This window comes from Phoca vitulina, unplaced genomic scaffold (assembly GCF_004348235.1).
Source record: "Phoca vitulina isolate PV1807 unplaced genomic scaffold, GSC_HSeal_1.0 scaffold47, whole genome shotgun sequence".
NCBI classification, from domain to species: Eukaryota; Metazoa; Chordata; class Mammalia; order Carnivora; family Phocidae; genus Phoca; species Phoca vitulina.
This window is the reverse complement of record NW_022589750.1, coordinates 1,950,200-1,964,576: the sequence shown is the minus strand read 5'-3', so window position 1 is coordinate 1,964,576 and position 14,377 is coordinate 1,950,200. Positions and strand designations below refer to the sequence as shown.

Here is a 14,377-nt window from a genome sequence, read left to right as displayed (position 1 = left end):
CGGGGCGCCCCCGGGTCCCCCCGGATCTCCGGCGGGGGCAGGCGGTGGGTGAGGCCGAAGCAGCCCCTCAGGCACCCCTTAGAACCCATGTAGCTGGGGCGCGGTATTGCAGGAGAAACCCCTCCCGTTTCTTGTCCCCCCCCCAGGCTGGAATGGAAGGATCCAGCACGTCACGTGAGCGGACCGGGCAAGTCAGGTGACGAAGAACCCGCAGTAGCCGGGCCTAGGGAGGGCGGAGGTCTGGCGGCCTTCTGGTTACCCTGGCGATGGGCTCTTAGGTGCGGAGGATCGGAACTAGCCACTTTCCCCTCCGATACCTTAGTTTCGGGTGGTGGCCTGTGATGGGGGCCTGGTAAGTGAGACATGCAGATGTCCAGCGAGAAAGAACGCCCCTGTCTCCTGTCCTTTCCTGCCTGCTGGAAACAGAGGCTTCCCGACCCAGGGAGAGGGGGAGCCCCTTCCCGAGGCCGAGCGCGCAGCCGTGGTCAGACGCTTTGAAATCGCCACGGGCCCCTAGCACCGGGAGTAACATTTTGTTACCAAACGTAGAAGGCTCGATCGTTTTGGAGGCCGAATCCGGGAAAAATGCGGGCGCTGGGAGAAGTGCAGGGCGGGGGGGGGGGGCGACCCAGTGTGAACAAGTTGCGAGGGTGAGCGGTCTTGCTAACTGTGTCGGCGAGAGGAGTGAGTACACAAAGATGTCACTTTGCCTCCCTGTTGTGAACCGGGGAGACCGGTCACAGGTCCTTTGAATAAGGGAGGGTACAAGACTTTAAAAAAAATACGAATAGGTCACCCTCTGCAAAGAAAAAAGTTTGTGCACTTCACCGGTGAGAGGCAGCTTTGTAATAATTATTTAGGGAAATAGGGTGTTTGAAGAACACAGTTTTGCACCGAGCTTGTTGTACACGTTCTGGTGAGGACAATGATCGCAGCATAATCGAGAGGGGCCGTTTGAATCCCAAGACCCCAGAACCACACAAAGAGACACTGTCAGCGATGAACATAACTTTGTGGCATTTCCCCCCCATTTATTTTATGCATATCGTTCTTAAACAGGTTGTGACAGAGAACTTGGATCCAGGGAAACACCTATAGACCCCAGGAAACTACTACAGGGGTGGGAAAGGGGTTGGGACACGAATTTCATGTCTCGTTTGCTTGAGACTGCCGGGGGAAGGAAGCCATCCTGGGATGGCAGGTTTCTGTTCTGCCCAGGAGCACCACTCTCACTGGACTACTTTTGGGGTTGGTGTGTGAATAAGGGGAGTGGGGTGGTGGGAACGTTGCCAAGGCTGAGAGTCAGGAAGTTTTAGGTTGGCCACCGGTGCAGGAAGTTTAGCTCCTGGGAAGGGATAATTAGTTGAGGTAGTTGATTTATGCCATTAATCTTCCCCGTCCCACCTCAGAGCATTCTCTGGATGTTTGGCAAGTAGGGTCAGTGCCTCAGGCTAGTGCGGGGTAGCCTGGTGCGAATACTGCTCCTGACGGTCAGATCCAGCCCACAGCCTATGCCTGTCCCTCTAGCAAAGCACAGATTCTCTTTGCATTTTTAAACCGTTGACCAACGCAAAAGGAGAGTATTTTGTGACACGTGCAGTTCCTATTTCACTGCTCATAAGTTTTACGGGAACACGGTCACACTCATTCACTTACATATCGTCTGTGGCTGCTTTTGTGCTCTATCGGGGAAGTTAAAGTAGTTGTGACAGAGACCGTGCAGCCTACAAAGCCTAAAATATTTATTAACCTGGCCCTTTACAGGAAAGGTTTGCTGCCCACCCCCTGGGCGAGTGGGATACTGACGTAGGGGATTTAGTTGGGGGAGAAAATAGAGCTTCAGCAGCAGAGCCTTTGGAAACCATGACATTCCAGATGGAAATGTTAGTACCGGAGCTGCTCTAAGTCTTGCAGGTGGGGGTGCTGCAGGCCTCAGATGGTGACACTGTTCTCTATGCGGCTGGGCTTCAGGTAGTCATAGGGCAGGTCGAGTTGCTCATTCCGGGCTGTAATCTCTCTTTCTAGGCTTTCCAAATCCGTTTGGAATTGGTTTAATACAGCCTTGGCCTTGGGGCTTGAGAAATATTTTTCTTTGTGATGCCCCAGAGGCACCTAGGAAAGGACAAAGGATCCATCAGTTTCTAGTCCAGAGGCAGAAGCCTGGAGCGCCTAGCCCCTCACTCCGATGTCGCCCTTCCAACTGTAGTTTTTCCCTTTTCCCAGAGTCCCCTCTTACCATGTCTGGCTGGCGGCGCCCCAGATGCCATGTGATGGTCATCTGAAGACAGGCCTGTCGGACATCAGGTAATGAGCCCATCACCGTGGTCATTGTTACATCTTCCTTGGTGGTGGGTGGGGGCATCCGCATTGTGCATGGGGCATTAGGGACCCAGGCATACCAGTCCAGCTGGGGGAAGAAACGGCAACCCTAGGATCCTGATACTTATGCTTTGAACCCCTGTCTTTCCCTTAGGCATCCCAAGGTGCATACACTTGCCTTCAGGGACCTGGGCTTCCGGCTGTCATACCTGGCCCTGGTTGATGGCCCCGTGCTGAGCAGTGCATGTGAAGACACACATGGTGAGGAAATGGCAGAGTTGCTTCTGGGACTGGAAGGAGATGGGGAAACCTGGCAGAGAGGAACGGGATTTAGGGGCTGCAGCATGAGAGGAGAGAGAGGAAGGTGGATGTCTTGGGATGTCTATACCAGTCGGGTTCGCGCTGCACGGGTCCATTTAGGTGTGGGTTTCTTATGGTATGGTACATAAATGTATTTTCTCTTCCTTATAATTTTTTTCATATTTTATCTAGACTGTTAGAATATAGTTTATAATGCATATGGCACACAAGATAGGGGTGAATTGATTATGTTATTGGGAAGGTTTCTGGTCAACAGTAGACTCTTAGTAGTTAAGTTTTTGGGGAGTCAAAAGCTATGAGCAGGTTTTTGACTGCTCGGTGGTGTGGGGAAGGGTTGGTGCCCCTAAACACCTCCTCCCCCCCCCCCCCCCCCCGCACTGTTGGAGGATCAACTGTATTTCGGCATTGATGGGTGTCTGTCCATTTGTTTATTTATTCAAATGTATTTGCGTTAGACCTAGGTTTCAGTTCAGGTTCAAGCAATATAATCTGGGTGTCTTAGGCTGATTACTTAACCTCTCTGAACTTCCATTTCTTCGCCTGTAAAATGTGGGTGATTCCTACCTTATAAACGAGATAATGTATTGAAATCACCTGGTCCATAACAAATACTTGGTAAATAATAATTACTGTCATTATGGAAGGGTTGGGGGCTGAAAAGGTCTGAGTGATCGAGTATCTTCTGCCTCAAAAAGCGGTTAAGAATTTAGAGACGCTTCCTCCTATTCCCGAACAGGGGATTGTAAAGGCCTGAATTATAAAGTGAGGAACGGGAGAGGTCGGGTGTTTATAGTATCACAGCCGAGAGAGGCTTTCCACAAAGGTTATCTCGGGCCCCTGATTCTACAGTGGAGGTGGTGCCTCGGAACCACTGATCCTGTCGGTTAAGAGGAACAAATATAATCACCCCGTTTCTGTAAATTAAAAACAAAATCAAAGCCCAGAGAGATAAAACCGCTTGTCAGGATTGCATAGTCGGGAAAAGGCAGAGGTGTCCTTGAACTCGGGTTCCTGACTGCCACTCGCAAGCTATTTTTAATTTTAGCACATTTCCTCTAAAAAGGCTGTTGGGAAAATTAGGCAAAGTGTGCGATGAGAACCGAGGCGGGTGGAGGAAGAGAGGATGAGAGGCAGTTGGTGGAGATTAAAGCTGACATGTGAATGTTTATTTTTGTTTTCCAAATATAGAGAGTGGTTGGGGAGAAGAGGAGCAGGGAGGGAGAGGAAGAAGGATCTTCCGGGGGCCTGGGGGACCTAAGGGACAGTTCTGAGGTCTCCAAGACAAAGTTTGGGCCCGGAAGGGTGAGTGCAGGTGTTGGTTTGTTGCTGGCCGCGTCCCTGGGGCCTGGCCGTTAGTGGCTCCCCCCAGTAAACGTCTGGAGTTACCCCGCGGAGGCAGAGGTGCAGTGTGACGTGTGAGGGGCAGTACCCCTAGAAGGATCTAAAAAGCCATCCCTGCTGGCCCGTGTGTGCTGGAGAGGGGAGGACAAACCTAGCAAGGGCTCGAGAAAGGCTGTTCCTTCCCCGGAGGTTAGAATGCAGGCGGGGGTGCTCCGTGTGGTGGCTAGGTCCTAGCCGAGGGGAGGGGAGGCCGGACTGGCCCCAGAAATGTGGCCCCGAGGGGCCGTGCGCATGGTCCCAGTTGGGGCCAGAGGACGTACGGTGCTGAGTTTGCACGGGACGTGCCTGGGCAGCGTGGGACGTGTGCAGTGCGCCCAGAACAGTGTGTGTGCTGGACAGTAGCAGGCAGGAGGGGCAGGGAGGGCAAGCAGCGTGGGACACGATGGGCTTTGCAGGAAGCTCTTCCCGTGTATCTCTGTCCTCACGCGGGAAAACAGACAACCGTGAGGAGAACAGGAGCCCCAGCAGGGCCTGGGCAGATCCCTCCCTGGCTGTGGTTCTGGTCTTACTGGGCTCCATGCTGTGGCCGATGAGGGCCATCTGTGCCTGGGGCTCGGGGATGACAGTAGAGGTTGGCGGCCAGGGTCTCTGAGGAGGGCAACCCCCTGGTATCTAGAATTGCCTTGAGTCTTAAGAGGTGGGAATGGGATTCAGATGCTTCCTGCGTGGCTGAAGAGGGGGGTGTGATGAGGGGTTAGGGTCCTGAACCTAGAGGGGCAGGACTGAGAAGGGGCTCTGGGCAGAGTGTCCCAGGGGCTCCTGTCCCCGGGGAGGGATCCTACCTCGGTCCTGGGCCTGGCACAGCCCCACCTCAGTGATCTCCCGACACCAGGCCTGCAGTTCCAGGTCCCCTCTCACGATGTCATCCCTGTGGTAGAAGAGGTGGACGATGCCCTCCACGTACCTGCCCAGAGGGGGAAGGGGGTGAGCTTCCTGAGAGAAGAACCTCTGCTCCTCTCCTGGGCCTCTGCCCGGCTGACTCCCACTGTGTCTGGGGACAGATCTTACAAGACTGGTCTCTGGGGACATTCCCTAGCTCTTTCTAAACACTAGTTTAGAAAGGAAGGAAACAGTTTAAGAATTCGTTTTAGGAATTCCGGACCCGTGGCTGAAAGGCATTCTTCCTGACAAGCTCCCTGACCCCGCCAGGCCCCGTGGTTTGCCCACCCACAGCTTTACCTACCCGCCCTTCCGGTCTCAGCTGCCCATCTTCAGACCCTTCCCCAGTGCTCCTGACTCTCCCTTGTCGCCCCAGGGCTGAGCTCTTGCTCCTCTTGTCTGGCCCTTCTTGGTTCCATGTGGGGTCTGGCCCCATGCTGACCTCAGGCCGGAGCCCCGCTCTCCCCCGCCCCGGCGAGGCTCCCTTCGTCATCTGTCACCCTCACCCACCGGGCAGTGATCCCCCAGAGCCGTAAAGCATCATGGGCGTAGAGGGCACTTGGGATTCCCAGCAGGCCACGGTCAGCCAGGTCGTCAGGAGGACAGAGGGAGCGGTAGGTCAGCTGAGCCATGGCCCGACGCAGCAACTGCAAGTGGCCCCCTCCGCCGGTGCTCACCGCCTGCCACGACAGAGGAGAGGCCGTGAGGGACAGGACGGAGCGGAGTGTAAGGGGCTCAGAGGTGGGGTTGCATATTTCTAGACATGGGTGGGAAGGGACAGGCTCATGGGTTTAAGGGCCAGGACGTTCCCCCAGGTCGCTCTGGGATCCTGAAAGTGGCAGGAGGTCACGGAGAGCTGGGTGATGAGCAGCCCCGCCCCGCAGCGCCCTATTACCGCCTCACCTTATCAAATATTCCTCCTTCTGAGATGAGCTGGGATCTGGCCCGGGTGTTGATCTCCATGGTGTAGCGGATGTGCGGGATCAGGAGCTGGGGTGGAGGAGGTTGGGGGGGTGGTTATGGAGGCCACGTGGGTCCTTCGTCATGGGGCGTGGCGCCCAGCCTGGCGGCCCTCTCCCCTCAGGGGGCTTTCCTCGCTGCCCCCGCCTGGCCAGGCCGGTCTGCTGCCGCTCCAGTCACTGCCATCACTCCCTCTCCCGCCTCTTACTGCCCAGCGCGGCAGGCTCTGGCGCCAGACCGACCCGCGTTTCAGTCTATGCTTCGGCACTCACTTTGCAGCTTGTCCAGGGTCATGGACCCTCCAAGTATTAATCTGTGTCATCTCCCATCTCTCACCTCATCTGTCGACTGGGGGTCATAACGGGGTCTCCCATCTTGGGGGCCGCAGTGTGCAGACCGTCGAGCACCCACGGAGCCCCTCATTCTGGACCTGTTACCATTTATCTTTATTCCCACCTCGAGCGTTGGTGTCGAATCAGCCCCTTTTTATCTACTTTTATGCTTCTGTCCTTCACATCCTCACAGCTGAAACCAGCCTCTCTGCTCGCTAGCAAAGCCCCATGTCCATCCTCTGGCCGCTTCCCTGTGGGGGTGGGGGTGCGAGGTGCCTTTTGGGGGTGGGTGCCGTGAGTCCCCAGAGGGGCCCTACCGAGCCACCTGCTGACACAGCAGAGGGAGGGGCTGTTGTCAGACCTGCCTCCCCCCCCCAGCTGGGCGGTTAGGTGCCTCTATTTTTAGTAGCTTTAACAAATAGCCTTTTCTTAGCTATTAAAGAAGGCCATCTGATCCTCACAGGCACTTCTTTGACCTCAGACCGTTCTGTCTCGTTTGCACCCAGTGTACGTGCAGGTGTCGTGCGGTGTTGGTATTTATCTGAGGTGTAGGTGCTGCGCACGGGGAAGGACCCGAGCGGTGCCTCTGGGGTCAGGATACGAAGGCAGCTCCCATCGGTCTGAAACTTTTCAGAAAGTTCCCGAAAGAAAGTCCCTGAAAGACGCCGAGTGTCCTAGAAAGCCAAGTCCACGGGAGCAGAGCAGATACCTGAGCACAAACAACCCCTAAAAACGGGAGTGGTCACTGCAAGAACTGAGGAGTTTGTAGCTTTTAGCTGGTGTCATGCTGTCATGCTTTGTTGTTCTGTCCTTTCATGACCCCACCGTGGAGCTCCCGTTGTCCCCATTTAGAGAGGAGGGCCCTGAGCGTGCATCTGGGAGGAGGTCAGGATTCCGGATTCGCTCCCCAGCATCCGAATCCAGAGCCTGCCTGCGCGCGGAGCCTTTGTGATACAGCAGCCTTCGCTCTCCGTAGGACTGCTAACAGCCCAGCCGTCCGCCACGGGACCAAGTTGACAGAGGTGGGGACAGGGCTGACCTGATGACGGGGGATCGTGAGCACGAATAGAAGCCCAGTCTATTCCTGAAGAGCAAAAGATGGTGACGCGGGAGCGCCCCGAGAGCTATAGGATCCACGATTCTGTGGCGCACACTGGTCTCCATCTGGTCTGTGTTCTCCTCGACTCAGAGAAGCCACAGCTCCTAGTGGCCAGGCTGGGGGCGGGGGGTCGGGAAGCCTCCAGCTGAAACCCCCCAGCTGAAACTCATGTGCATATCTTGCCAACATTTCAACTCCTTGCACCTGAGACGGAAGCCCTCGTCTTTGCTTCCGGCCTGGCTCTCCTCCCGAGTGTGCTGTTTCTGACAGTTACCCCGGGTTTGTCCCTTCTCTGCCGTGTCCCTCTACCTGAAGTGTCGTCAAGACGTTGACAACATTTGTACGCAACTACAAGTCTTATTTTGCTGCCTTCTGCCTAGCAATGGATACTCAACTCACTCTTTTATCAAATTTCAATATTTCTAGGTCATTACAACACTCCCACCCTGTGGACCTCTGGCCCTTCTTTCTCCGGTCTGATACCGGGCACGCTGCAGCTGCTGTCGCCCCCTCCCCGCCCCCCCAACCAAGTCTTTGATTTCTTTTTCCTTTTCATCCAAATCACCACCTTGCCGATGCATGTCTTTCTCCACCTGTCTCCCGGGCAGGTCTAAGTAGCCTGCTGGGTTGTTCCCCTTGCCTTTTGATCTGTTCCTACTTGGCAAACTCCTCGGTTGGGGTAGAACATTCTCCATCAGTTCTATGATGTTTGTGTTGTGATTTCTAGCTCCAGATACTGGTCTCTGGATGTTTCTCAGGGGTATTACTTGCCCTCCTGGCTACGTAGAGAAGCTCCTAAGGCAGGAACAAGGCTGTTGTCTCACTGACAACATTCCCGCTGGACTCCACGCCATTTGCCAGGTCGGCAGCTCTCTGAGGATTTCAGAGGGCTCCTTCAGGAAGATGTCCTGAAGGAACGCTAAATGACTCAACTGAATGAAGATACAAGTTTCGGGGGTAGACAGTCTTACTTCTCGACTCCCCCTCTTGCTTTCGCAAACTGATAGAAACATTTTTTGCTGTTGCCGTATCGTTTGCTCTTGGGCTCTTTCCTCTCTCCCTGGGGTCTGAATGGGGACACGGAGGGTAGAGCATGTACCTTGAAGATAGGGTGCAGCCCCGGGAGGCGCCTCATGGTGGCCACAGCAATGACCTCGGCCACCAGGTGAGTGTTCAGCAGATGATACTGGAGCTGGTGCAGTTGGAAGTCGGCATTTCGGACCCAGGCCTTTGCCAGGAGCCAGGCGAACGGGGGATCTGAGGGCAGGAACAGCTGGGGGGTGGGGGTGCTGGGGCTGGGAGGCTGGATCTGCAAACATGAAATCAAGCCGTTATTGAACTTCTGCTTTACGTGTGACCTTCTGCTCAGCATTCGGGGGCACGGGGGACAGCGGATGGGTGAGGAAGATTGTTGCTCCCCGGGAGGTTACAATCCAGGAGGAGAACTGAGGCCTTCTTACACCCTGCCTCTCGCCAGCGCCCTGATGGAGGGGCCGAAGGCAGGAGCGTCAAAGCGGGGGCTCCAGGGAAGAGATGCTGCAAGTGGCTGGGAGAAACAGGACGGGGTCCAAGCAAGGGTGGGCAGTGGGAGACGGAAGCTGGACGGGTGAGACGGGACAGTACTTGTAACTGCTGAGAGCCATGGGCGAAAGGGTATTCATCAGAAGGTGGGTGTTTGGAGTCCGAGGCTCCAGGGGGGTTAGAGTGTTTCTCCAAATGTGTTCCCAAGCGAGCAGCAGCATCGCTTTGGGGCTTGCTAGGAATGCACATGCTCAGTCCCCACCCCAGACCTACTGAATCAGAAAGTCTGGCGGTGGGACCCAGCCGCATATGCTAACGAGCCCTTCGGTGATTGCGATGCCCTCTAAAGTTTGAGAACCAGTGGGTACAGGGTGAGACTCCAAAAGGCCATTATGACTCTTGAGCAGAACAAGAACTTCCAGTTGGGTGAGTCAGGGGAAAGCAGACTGCAAGCAAACAGAGTGACAGGAGACAGGTCTCACTGTATGATGATGGAGTTTGGGAGCCAAGCAGCAGGGGGCTGGATCCCCGGGAGCAGAGGTTGGGGCACAGAGAGCGGTGTGGGGCGGGGGGTGCCCAGGGCACCTCACCTGGATGACCACGGGCAGCAGCTTCCCATTGGGTGTCATCCTCAGCAGGACGAGGGGGGCGGCCAGGTACTGCTTCTCGCCCCGGATCACGTTGGCTGGAATTCCATCCAGCAGGATGAAGTCAGCCTCAAACAGGGAACCGTTCTGGGGAGAGGAGGAATGTGCCCATGGTTAGAGTTGAAAGCACGCCTCCAGGGCCAGGGCAAAGGGGGACACGTTTAGCTAGCTTCTTGTCCTCATCCCGTGTTGGTACCAGTGTCCTCTTGGCGGGACTGGAGCATTTGGTCCAATGCCTCTCATTTTATAGACGTGAGCAAACAGCACAGCATGTGCGGGAGCAGATCTGGGTTCGGAACCGGGCCTGTGTAGAGTCCCGTCTGTCGTGCAGGTCCCGGAAGCTGTCCTGAACCCCTCGCCATCATCCCTCCATGGTCTGCTGCCTGTGTCCCCCCGCCAGCAAACTGAGCTCTTTCACTGCCTGTCCAAACCTCTGCTGTCCTGCCGAGGAACCCCCACAGGGCCCCTCACTGCTGCTGCCACCGAGCCCAGCACACACCTGTGTGCGCTCACACCTGGCTTCTCTCTTCTGAACCTAGGAGACCTCCCTGGTCTCCACCCCTGATGGCGCCTCCTTCACCTTTCGCCCTGCCCAGGATGCTGGTGCTGGGAGTACACAGCAGCCAGCGAATGTCATTGTCCCTGCTGATGTCGCTGGCCCCACCTGGGCGCTGGGAACTCCTCCCGTTGCCCTGCATCCTGGGAGCTCCTCATAGTTTCCCCTACGCGCTTTGTCATCCGTAGGTTTTTCCAGCACGGGACTCTGCAGCCAGGCACAGTGGGTGACCACAGCCTCCCTTCCCCTGACTCATCTTTGGTCCCTCCCCACACGGCCAAGGGGAACCACGCAGGGTGGGAGGAAGTACCTGGAGCTCTCTCTCCAGCTGGGCCCCCAGCGCCTCCAGCCCGGGGGGCAGCACGAGCCGGGAGGGCAGAGAGGTGGAGCGTCTCAACAGCATGGGGTTGGCGCCATTGAGGAACTGGTAGCCAAAAAGCTCATCGTCCCGCCAGCACTGGTGGACCTTCTCTGTGGGGTCAGGTGGGATGTAGGAGTGGGCATTTACCACCACCCGGAGGTCCCTCTCCTCCAGGCCCTCCCCCAGCGGTTCTGGCACGCAAGCGCCCTGTCTCCAGACCCTGGCTTTGCATTCTGGAGGCCGCTGTGAGATGATCAGGCCTCCTAAGGCCTCAGCTGGGAAGGAGTCGTGGGGGACTCTGGGGTGTGAAGGTCGGGTTGTCAAGAGGGGCCCTCGGGGGGACGCCTGGGTGGCTCAGTCGGTTAAGCGTCTGCCTTCGGCTCAGGTCGTGATCCCAGGGTCCTGGGATCGAGTCCCGCATCGGGCTCCCTGCTCCGCGGGGAGCCTGCTTCTCCCTCTGCCTCTGTCTCTCTCTCTCTCTCTCTCTCACATAAATATAAATAAAATCTTAAAAAAAAAAAAAAAAAAAAAAAGAGGGGCCCTCGGGAATGTATAGGGGCCTGGGGGAATCACTGACCAGCCAGGGCGCTCCTCTGGCCCCAGAAGATCTGATCAAAATCCTCCAGGCGATTCCAGGAGCTCAGGAGGGTGTAAACACGTTTGAGGACCATCTCTAGCGCCCTAGGACAAGCGTGGAGACGTGACCCAGTCGCTGACCCCTCAGCGCCTCACTCATCACCACCGTTCTTGGACCTCCCGGCCCTCATCCACTCTGAGCCCCAGGCTTTTCCTCACCCCGCCTTCAGTGCCCACTCGAAGTCCAGCCTCTTGTCCTCATGGAATCTCATGTTTGGAGGCAGATCGTCCTGACACCCGGCAGCTATGGTCAGGGGTAACCCCTCCTTCCAGGTGTCCCAGCTAGGAGATGGGGACCAGGCTTCAGGGAGGGTGTGTAGGTCAGCAAGGGGGGCGGGGCCAGGGAAGGGGGGACTGTTGGGGGGCTCGCGGGCCAGTGCTCACCAGTACAACTTTTGTCTTTCCTTCAGTTCTTTCTCTCGATGCTTCTGGAACACGTCCAGGGCATTGTCTCCTGCCAGGCGTGCTGGGGGGACATTAAGATGATTGACCGCACAGCTTTGTGTGCTCCTGTGCTCTCCCCTGCATGTCCTCTTCCTTCTTCTCCTGCTCAGAGCCCGAGTGCTCAGTCCTGCTCTCTTGCTCTCGCTGTGCCTCACGCCATCGATCGCCCAGACACACGCATCCCACCTTTGCCAGCTTGGCATTCCTGGGTTCACTCATCTCAGCTCTCATCCCTTGCCTTGAGACAAAAACCCCATTTGTCACCCTTTCTTGTTCCCTAATTTGTCTTTCCCTACCTGATCCGATTCCATCAATAGCTATGGTTGGATTAATCACCTTCATTAAGCTGATAAAATCTTAATCACCCATGTGACCACACCTATTTGTACCACATATTGCTTCGCTTAATTTCACGTCTTGGACCTCACCTGTTACACCTTCCACTGTCCTCAAAAGCTGCTAAGGAACAGCTGTGTTTGCCGTCGTTCCCTGAGCTCACCTTCCTTAGACTTCCCATCATAGTCCATCCTTGTGGACGTGTTCCTGCTCTTCTCTGTGCCCATACTTGCTTGTGTCAAAGTCGTATCTTCCACGTTTCCATCCTTACTTGTCCTTGCTCTCGTTTGTCTCTGGATTCATCTCTTGTTTCCCATGGTAACAAATTCTGTATTGTCTGTCCTCCTTCGTCCACACCCCGCTGTTGGGGTGCTCCCTGGCCCTCACAGTCGTCTTTCACGCTTTCCCAACCAGACCGGCTCTCGGGCTCATGGCTCATACCGTTTATCCTCCTTCGCTGCCACCTGCTCAGGGGTCCCCATCTCCTGCTGCACGTGCAGCCCTTACAGTCCCCGCCCTCACTTGTGTGGCCACACACAGATCTCCTTTCCAGTCTCTTTGATCTCCCATTTTCCATCATTGCTGTGACCCCCAGGCCCGTCCCCTCCTTGAAAGAGGGCGGCTGCAGATCCCGTGCTTCCTTTCCAGGCTCCCTGGAGCCCGTTATCCTGGGTGTAACTTCGGGACTGTAGAACGTTGCCCTGATCCCTGTCTTGTCCTCATCTGCCCAACACCCACTTTCCCCAGCCCGGACCCCCACTCCACCCGCGGTTGCCCGGTCGCCGCCCCTGCGTCCCCGCCCCCCCAACCCTCACCGGTGCCCTCGGGCAGGCTCAGCACGCCCTGGCCCTGCACCCAGCGGTAGCAGGGGAAGGCGGCCTCCTCGCAGGCACCCGGGCCCCGCACCGTGATGAGGTCGCAGAACCACGCGTCGTCCACCAGGGAGTGGTGTTTGCGCAGCTTCACGAACTGCAGGGGCCCCAAGTCCTTGGGAACGTCGCGATCAAATTCCTCCTCCTGTGAGGACCACAACCCGCGACACTTAGCAGCAGGGACCCAGGAGAGGCCGTTTTAGTTCGAGTTGGGGGCGCCTTTGCGGAGCCTCCGCTGCCCAAGGCCTCCAGAGACCTCTGTTCCCTGCTCCGGGCACCTGAGCCGCGGGGCCTGGGGAGGACGAGGGAGCGCGGGGCACGACGTCACCGACCTTGGTCCGTCCCTGAGCTGTCCCCGCGCCCGCACCCTCTGAGCAGCCCCTGGCCGGACCGCTGACCCCGCACTGACACTGGCCCTGGGGTCACTTAGGGAAGCGGTGGAGGCTGCGAGGACCAGGTCGGAAGGGAGGAGGGCTGGGGGCCAGGCCGGGCCCTGGCTCCGGATCCTCTCCCCGCCCCCGCAAATCCCCGGCGGCGCGCTCGCGCTGTGTCCCTCGTCCCCCGGCCGCCCGCGACCCCGCCGCCCTCCCGCCGCGAGCCCAGGCCGGACCGAGGTCGGGGGTCCCCGGTCCGGGCCGCTGACCTGGCCCCGCGCCGGCCGCAGCTCCAGCTGCAGCTCCGCCTCCCCGCACGCCCCGACCAGCCACAGCTGCACGCGGTTGTGCGACCCCGAGAAGAGCCAGGCCCCGGTGGCCACGCGGATGCGGTAGCGGCCCATGGCGCCCCGGCAGCTCGGGCGCGGGAGCCGGCTGCTGCGTGCCGGCGGGGATCGTCCGGGGCCGCCGGCGGCTGTCGGGGACCTTCGGGTAGTTGCGGGCCTTTAAAGATGGTCTGCGTCCCCGCCCTTCTCACGACTTTCGGGCGCTCCCCAGTCCCCGCCCCAGACTAGCCCGAACCTGCGGCGGTGCGGCAGGCTGTGGGGCAGGGCCTTGCCCCGGGTGGGGCGTAGCCGCGGGAAGATAAAGGGGTCCGGGCCTGGGCAGGGCCGAGAGGATGGAGGCACCCGGGCTTCTCTGGACGCCCCCCGCCTGGGGCTTGGGGGGCGGGGGTCGTGGGCCCCGGTGCCTCGGGGTTGGAGGGAGCAAGGATGAGGATCCAGGCCTTTGGGAAAGCAGGAGGAAGAGAGGGTGAGTGGGTCTTCCAAAGGAGGGGGAAGTCGCCCCTTCTCTGGGTCCGCACCTGGCAAGGCTGGCCTGGGAGGCAGTGCTGGGCTCCCAGAGACCCACCCGCATTCCCCCCGCCCCGTAGGCTTCCGGTTCCCGATTTCTACCGCACTGGAGCCCAGTCCTGCGGGAAATGACCGGGGGTTCCGTAGAACCTGGAAAAGTAGCAGCTCAAAGGCCTGCTCCCCTCTGTCCGAAGCCCAGTTTCACACGTCCTGGCTTTGGGACCCTAGATACACCGGAAACAGAGAGAGGCCTAACAGGCAGGGCAGCGAAAGCTCCTTTTGTCTGACGTTCAGTGGGAGCAGAAAATGTTAGGGACTCAGGTGTTAGGGTGCCCTATGGGGTCAGGTAGGAACCCAGCATACAAGGGTGCTTCCCATGACCTTCGTCCTTGCCAGGTGAACGCAGCCCCTTACCCTGCAGTCTGTTCCAGATTAATTTGTATTTGTCCTCATCTGACTGACCCT

General features: G+C 57.7%; 2 protein-coding genes across 4 annotated transcripts in view; one reads left to right on the top strand and one right to left on the bottom strand.

Moving 5' to 3' along the window:
- Window positions 1-212: 212 nt before the first annotated feature.
- LOC116649185 (arachidonate 12-lipoxygenase, epidermal-type-like) overlaps window positions 213-14,377 on the top strand; it is a 99,444-nt gene continuing 85,279 nt past the window's right edge. For all 3 annotated transcript variants that reach the window (XR_004302638.1, XR_004302639.1, XM_032431738.1), the window contains exons 1-3: window positions 213-352; window positions 2,224-2,304; window positions 2,474-2,580. The gene's annotated coding sequence lies outside the window, so the exon portion shown is untranslated. The remainder of the gene's footprint in view (window positions 353-2,223; window positions 2,305-2,473; window positions 2,581-14,377) is intronic.
- LOC116649184 (arachidonate 12-lipoxygenase, 12S-type) lies at window positions 1,933-13,513 on the bottom strand. Its single transcript, XM_032431737.1, has 14 exons — window positions 13,328-13,513; window positions 12,628-12,829; window positions 11,417-11,498; window positions 11,192-11,314; window positions 10,974-11,077; window positions 10,346-10,506; window positions 9,423-9,566; window positions 8,411-8,620; window positions 5,824-5,910; window positions 5,431-5,600; window positions 4,824-4,945; window positions 2,529-2,629; window positions 2,237-2,407; window positions 1,933-2,112 (listed from the first exon to the last, which is right to left on the bottom strand). Exons 1-14 carry the CDS (start codon window positions 13,460-13,462, stop codon window positions 1,933-1,935), a joined length of 1,992 nt encoding a protein of 663 aa, XP_032287628.1. The 5' UTR covers window positions 13,463-13,513.

Bases quoted from the DNA above. Each gene is read 5' to 3' on its own strand.
- LOC116649184 (XM_032431737.1), bottom strand. From the start codon at position 13,462: ATGGGCCGCTACCGCATCCGCGTGGCCACCGGGGCCTGGCTCTTCTCG. The intron at 10,507-10,973 runs GTCAGTGATTCC...CTGACCCCACAG, and splicing joins CCAGAGGAGCGCCCTGGCTG to AGAAGGTCCACCAGTGCTGG. The intron at 5,601-5,823 runs GTGAGGCGGTAA...CTGTCGTGGCAG, and splicing joins AAGGAGGAATATTTGATAAG to GCGGTGAGCACCGGCGGAGG.